We start from the raw sequence: 7,246 nt of genomic DNA, 5'->3' as shown, positions 1-7,246 counted from the left end.
CTTATATAATACACCTTTCAACTATTCGATTAAGCGTAATTACAATTATACTATTAAGGGTCTGTTCTGTTCATATTAATTTTAATTCATTTTAGTTCAATTCTTAATTTTCTTCCCTCAGTTCAATTCTATTCAGTTCAACCCCAATCATTTTATTTCAGTTATTTTCAGTAAATCAGAATAGAGCTTAAATCAATATAATTGCAAACAAGAGGTATATGACACGAATAAAATGAATCAATATGCTGTTAAGCCACCGCCAATAACGCATTTATTTCGAAACGTGGGGAGTTTTAAACTTTTAATCTAAATCCCACGTATAACCAAGTCACTTACCCACCTGGTGTACATACTATTGGCAAAGATAACAAAAATATAAGGGCCACCCCACCCCATAAGTTTACCCAATCCGTGGGGTCCAAAAATCCAACTTATTTTTGATGTAAACCATGCAATAAACTTGTGTTCTATCTTTCGTTCTTCTGCCTAATAAACTCTCACCTCACCCATTTTGGCCATATACATACCTTAACTTATCATTGGCATTGCTTATCAACTTCTTTCATCATCTTCCTCAATCTACCATTTTCATATTCAAAACACAACTTCCACCATTTTTTTCCCCATTTTTTCAATCTTCAACTTTACTCCATAGTCAACACCCTCATTTTCATTTTTCAACGTTTGTGTACCATGTCATTTATTTTACTTTTCAACCTTCAATTTATCATTTTCTCTTAAACCACCATTATTAAATTAAACCCATAATTAATACACAACAAAAACCTATTTCTAGACCACCCAACTTGTCATAAAAATCAATTAATTAACCTCATAAGATCTAAAGTTCTTATCATTTAGTCCATAAAAAAAATACCCCCTGAAAGTGATATGTATTTAATTTAATCTCTCATAGTTTTAGATCCCAATTTCATGGTTTCAATGATCTTATTCATTAGTATATTATAAGCAGGCCACCAATTTTTAATTTTTACAAAGTATATCCAATTATTATTTATTTAATTGTAAGTCAAACAAAATTTCTCACTCTTTCCAAAGAAAACACCCAAACACACCCTCGTGAGAAATGATGCAGTCTCTCTCCTCTCCTTACACTAGTAGTCGTGCATTATTATATAGTAGCAGTAGTAGTACCCAACTACCCAAACAGAATAATATCAAAAAGAATCACTATTTTTGCGATCTGGGAATTTTTTTTAACGAAAAGGGTCGCCGGAAAATGACTACGGAAAATCATCTCCGGCATGTTCAATCTTTGCCGGTTTTTCCTTCTGGTGCTGGGAATATTCCGCGTTTGAATGCTGTTATTCTTGGTGAAGCTTTGGCTTCTGAAGAAAATGACTTTGTTTTTCCTAGTCAGGAATTCTCTCGCAATGCTCATGTTTCTTCTCCTTCTGAGGTGATTTTTGTACTTTTCTGGGGTTTTTCTGTTTTGGGTGTTTGCCAAATTTAGGGAGTTGGGTTTTTTCTGTGTCGAGTTTGTCGTAAAGGGTAATGATGCAGACGGAATTTGATTCTGGTTGTTGATCATTCAAGGATATGTGTAATTTGATGATTAAGTTTAAGGAGTTGGGGTTTTTTTATGTGTCGAGTTAGTTGTTAAGGGTAATGATGTAGACGGGGTTTGATCCTGGTTCTCTTATTTTGATTGATCATTCATGTATATTGTAATTTGATGATTAAGTTTAGGGAGTTGGGGTTTTGTGTCGAAAGGGTAATGATGTAGACGGGGTTTGATCCTGGTCATTTCATTTTGATTGATCATTCAAATAAATTTGTAATTTGATGATTTGGTTTAGGGAGTTGAGTCGAATTAGTCATAAAGGACAATGATGTTAATGAGATTTGATTATATTGATGGATCATTTGCTTGAATTTGGAATTTGACGATTATATTTTTGTTGTTTTTGTTTTATTTGTGAAGTATTCGGACATGTACAAGAGGTCAGTGGAGGATCCATCAGGGTTTTGGGGAGATATAGCTTCAGAATTTTACTGGAAACAGAAATGGGGAAAGCAAGTTTGCTCAGAGAATCTGGACGTGACAAAAGGAACTGTTAACATTGAGGTGAGTGATGATTACTTTATATTGATCACTCACTTCTCAGGATAATAGTGTGTGATTTAGTTTTGATTTTGGGAGCATTATTTTTAAATGGGCAGTGGTTCAAAGGTGGGATCACCAACATCTGCTACAATTGTTTGGATAGAAATGTTGAGAATGGATATGGTGATAAAATTGCATTGTATTGGGAAGGAAATGATCTTGGTTTTGATGACAGTTTGACTTACAGTCAGCTCCTGGAGAAAGTTTGCCAGGTAATTGTGGGTGTTGTTTGTTTGTGTCTTTATTTAGTTTGGATCAAGTTCGATTCGAATGCAAAGAGAAATTTTTCCAAAGTTGATTTTGTTCTTTGTCAACAGCTTGCAAATTACTTGAAAGATGTTGGTGTAAAGAAGGGTGATGCTGTTATCATATATCTGCCTATGCTCATGGAACTGCCAATTGCAATGCTTGCTTGTGCTCGAATTGGTGCAATCCACTCGGTACTACTCATGTTACCATTGTTTATGATGCTTGTATAGAATTAATTCAATGGGTTTTGACATTCTTCAGCCTAAACTGATCAATTGCTTGTGACTGCTACTTTCTTTTCAATTTTTTGGATGTATTTCTGTAGGTTGTCTTTGCTGGTTTCTCCTCAGAGTCACTTGCTCAAAGAATTGTAGATTGCAAGCCAAAGGTTGTCCTTACTTGCAATGCTGTCAAAAGAGGAGCAAAGGTAATTGGTCTCAAAGACATAGTGGATGCTGCTCTTGCTGAATCAACTAAGAACGGCGTTTCTGTAGGTATAGACTTGACTAAATGGTTTTCATGATACTACTGTGCTACTTTCAGTAATATTCTTCCGCATCACCTTCAATGTTATCTAGAAACTAAAAATAGATGTTCTGCTGCATTGATCTGTAAAACAAAATTCAAGGTGCATCTGAATGGCCAAAATATTCTGTTCTTCATAGTTTGCTCCTCAGTTTACTGCAGATTTGATTTCACATCCTTGTCTATATGATGGAGTAATGTTGCAATACAACTCTTTTCCTATTTGTTCTCTGGTTGCAGTTAGTAGCTTCAGCTCAGTGTGTAAAATGGTCTATTCAAGCTTTGCTGGAATCATATGTGACATACCAACTCTGGTCCACAGAATTTAACCTGACTTTATGATAACCGATAAATTTATTTTCTAGTGGTGGCCTGATTTAATTGAATGAAAAGGATGGAATGTGTATGACTAATTGATTGATGTGTTACTCGATTATTTATTGTAATCTGTCTCTGTGTACTCAGTCTCTGATTATGTGAAAATTCCATTACTTTGCATGAAGTGTGATTGTTAAAGTCAAGACTGTTTATTGCAATTTTGTGTGATTCAAATGTGAATTTTGAGCTATGGTTTTTGTTTTTGTGATTGAGAGCTGCATTTGTTAAATCTTGCCTGATTTTCTGGTATTTTATCATTTGAGCAGATGTATGCCTAACATATGAAAACAAGTTAGCCGTTAGTAGAGAGAACACCAAATGGACGGAAGGAAGAGATATCTGGTGGCAGGTTGGTATGCTTTTCTTGTGGTGTACATATTTATGATATTATTCGACAGTGTATATTTTCCTTAGCTATTCTGGCCTTCTGGGTCTGTGACATGCATGTAACAATTCAGCTGACAATTGCTGGAAGTTAAGTGCACCATCACTGTAACTATAATTCTTGTGACCCGTTTCATTTCTGTTTATTTTTGTAAATTTGAGATGAATGTTATAAGGAAATTGATTTTTCTTTTCTCCCTCTAGGATGTTGTTCCAAAGTACCCCAGTACTTGTGATGTTGAATGGGTTGATGCAGAAGATCCACTATTTCTGCTTTATACTAGTGGAAGCACGGGAAAACCCAAGGTATTTGAGATTGTCATTGCTATGTAATCAATGCTTCTTTCTATTACAATCTATACTTATAAACATTACACACACAAATTCTTAATGGTGCTTGATCATTTTTAGGGTGTCGTTCATACAACTGGAGGCTACATGGTATATACTGCCACAACATTTAAGTATACATTTGACTATAAGCCTTCAGATGTATACTGGTAAGGAAACCCTTTATTATTAATTAACAAGTGGTTATTTGTGTATCTTCATCATCATCTCATCATTCTGTATCAGATTGTGAGATCATTATTACATTTTTAAGATTTATATCTTACTTTTCCTTGCATGTGATAGGTGCACTGCTGACTGTGGTTGGATTACTGGACACAGTTATGTAACATATGGCCCTTTGCTCAATGGAGCTTCCTGTATTGTTTTTGAAGGGGTAATAACCTGCCTCTTTGTTACTGAAATCTATTTTGAAAGTGATAAGAAAACTGCAAATACCTGTTTATTTACAGCTGAAGCATCTGATTGTTATTAAATGCTTGATTGATTGTCTTATAGGCTCCAACCTACCCAGATGCGGGTCGTTGCTGGGATATTGTGGATAAATACAAAGTGTCAATATTCTACACTGCCCCTACACTGGTCAGATCTCTCATGCGTGAGGGTACTGAGGTAAAGCCAACTCAATTACTAGTTAGCCGTAATAGTTATGAACATGAAACGTGTATACATATGAGTTTAATATTTACGTGTCTAAATTGCAGCATGTTACTCGTTACTCACGCAAATCCTTAAGGGTTTTAGGAAGTGTGGGAGAGCCAATCAATCCTAGTGCATGGAGGTTCACCAACTCTGGCTCTCTCTGTTTGTTGATATCAATGATTAGATTTGCTCTTATTAACCTTGAGTGTGCATCCTTCCAGATGGTTCTTTAATGTTGTTGGAGATTCAAGGTGTCCTATATCTGACACTTGGTGGCAGACTGAAACTGGTGGCTTTATGGTGGGTAAATCACTTTTTCCCCTGCATTCCTATTTCCATTGCCCATTATTACTCTTTATGGACTACAATTGGTATAGAGTGTAATATGTTGTCCACATTGATGCTTTGCAGATAACCCCTTTACCTGGTGCTTGGGCACAGAAGCCAGGTTCTGCCTCATATCCTTTCTTTGGAGTTCAGGTATGCCTCCAAATATATATATTTCCTGTTATATTCATCTCAGCCTCATTATTCATACTGTAAATGATTTCATACTGACTTTAGCATCATTTTTTGCACTATTCTACTTCCAGCCTGTCATTGTAGATGAGAAGGGCAAAGAGTTAGAAGGTGAATGTAGTGGGTACTTATGTATAAAGCACTCATGGCCTTCAGCTTTCCGTACTCTATATGGTGATCATGAAAGATATGAAACCACATATTTCAAGCCATTCCCTGGTTATTATTTTACCGGGGATGGCTGTAGCAGGTAATTAATATCTTTACGTAAAATATTTCATCATGCAAATAATAGCCAATATGTATCAATTGACAATGGCATATTAAGTTAATGGATTTGGAATCCCACATTTGTTTGTTGAAGTCATTTCTTGTATGTCCCAGGGATAAAGATGGTTACTACTGGCTCACTGGAAGAGTGGACGATGTCATCAATGTCAGGTAACTCCTGATACCACATTGCTTAGTGATCAGGTTTATTCTAGAAAATGCGCAAGATTTTGAGGACCTTTTATTGCACTTTTCATGGATGTTTGTATTTTGTACAGTGGTCACCGCATTGGAACTGCTGAAGTGGAATCTGCCCTAGTTTCACATCCTCAATGTGCTGAGGCTGCTGTGGTTGGTGTTGAGCATGAGGTATAATGGGTCCTCCCACCTCATTTTTATGCAACACTGCTTTTGTATACTCGTGATTGCAAGTAATGCCACTATCCCATCCTTCACTGGTATCTTCATAAGTTTCTGTTGTCTTGTTCAGGTGAAAGGGCAGGGCATTTACGCATTTGTTACATTGGTTGAGGGTGTTCCCTATAGTGAAGAGCTTCGCAAAAGCCTTGTCATGGCTGTCCGTAGTCAGGTTAGCTCCCCAATTTGTGTCTGCTTCTGCCAGAAACTGTGGCCAAACTATTCCAAGAATAATTGGCTTGATTCAATCAGTGACATATTTAGCATACACTTGTATAACTATGAAGAAATTTTGGTTGGCCCAATGTTTAAAATGTCAATTTTTTTAATTCCTGTCAAAAAAAGATGTCAGTATTATACTCACTTATACATTCAGGATTCAAAAGTTAAAACATTTGGTGCGAATTTATTTAGTTTTATGTTCCATCACTACATGCATATTTGGTGCGAATTTGTTTATTTCTATGTTCCACCACTACACGCATTACGCATACTATAATTTTGGATTAATCAATTGGACCCCTTCAATAATTTCAGATTGGAGCATTTGCTGCCCCAGATAAGATTCACTGGGCACCTGGACTTCCCAAAACAAGAAGTGGAAAGATAATGAGGAGGATTTTGAGAAAGATTGCTTCAAGGCAACTCGATGAGCTTGGAGACACCAGCACTCTTGCAGAACCAGCTGTTGTAGAACAGCTTATTGCCCTTGCTGACAAATAGAACATTCAAATTTAGAGTTATTTCAGTGAATCTTTAAATGGTGGCTCCGTTTTGGCGCTTTCTCACAGTAAAATTCAAATTCTTTTGGGCTGAAGGTTCAGAAGTTCTTGCTATCAATCTGCTTTGCAGATTATTGCTGGATTTGTTGTTGTGATGCTGTCATTCTTATAGCTTTTTGTACCATAGCCGTTGTTCCATTATGATCTAATAGGGGAGTGATTCAATTTTTTCGGTACACATTTTTGTGCGGAAATTTTTTCTTAGTACCAATTACAGTTTAGTAATAAAGCTAGTCCTGTAAGGCTTGCATCTTTTTTGCAATTATTGAGAACGATTGTAATTGATCCTTCTATGTTTGTGTTGTGAAATGTGAGGGTAAACAAATTTCATCATTTGGTGATATTACAATACAATTAATGTTATAAAATATGTTAATAATGGATTTGTTGTTGTGATGCTGTCATTCTTATAGCTTGTGAAATGTGAGGGTAAACAAATTTCATCTCTATATCTCTCTCTCATATTCTCCCTTTTCCCCTTATTTTATAATACGTTATCAGCACCATCTTTATATGTTATATGGTGTTAGTCCTTGTAAGGTTTATGATAGTATAATGTTTATGATGATTATTTTTAATGTTGCATATTGTTTTTTTATTA

The 7,246-nt window shown here is 35.8% G+C and overlaps 1 protein-coding gene across 1 annotated transcript; it reads left to right on the top strand.

Annotated features, from left to right (window-relative positions):
• The first annotated feature begins 516 nt into the window (after window positions 1-516).
• On the top strand, window positions 517-6,978 carry LOC145562451 (acetyl-coenzyme A synthetase, chloroplastic/glyoxysomal-like). Its single transcript, XM_081622737.1, has 18 exons — window positions 517-1,420; window positions 1,946-2,089; window positions 2,185-2,340; window positions 2,446-2,568; window positions 2,703-2,871; window positions 3,547-3,629; window positions 3,869-3,970; window positions 4,076-4,164; window positions 4,301-4,391; window positions 4,514-4,627; window positions 4,720-4,796; window positions 4,879-4,957; window positions 5,069-5,137; window positions 5,251-5,426; window positions 5,561-5,617; window positions 5,725-5,815; window positions 5,937-6,035; window positions 6,401-6,978. Exons 1-18 carry the CDS (start codon window positions 1,088-1,090, stop codon window positions 6,584-6,586), a joined length of 2,238 nt encoding a protein of 745 aa, XP_081478863.1. The 5' UTR covers window positions 517-1,087; the 3' UTR covers window positions 6,587-6,978.
• The last annotated feature ends 268 nt before the right edge of the window (window positions 6,979-7,246 follow it).

This window comes from Chenopodium album, chromosome 10, assembly GCF_948465745.1.
Source record: "Chenopodium album chromosome 10, dcCheAlbu1.1, whole genome shotgun sequence".
NCBI lineage: Eukaryota > Viridiplantae > Streptophyta > Magnoliopsida > Caryophyllales > Amaranthaceae > Chenopodium > Chenopodium album.
Note: the sequence above shows the minus strand (reverse complement) of the source record. Positions and strands in the feature narration are given on the sequence as shown.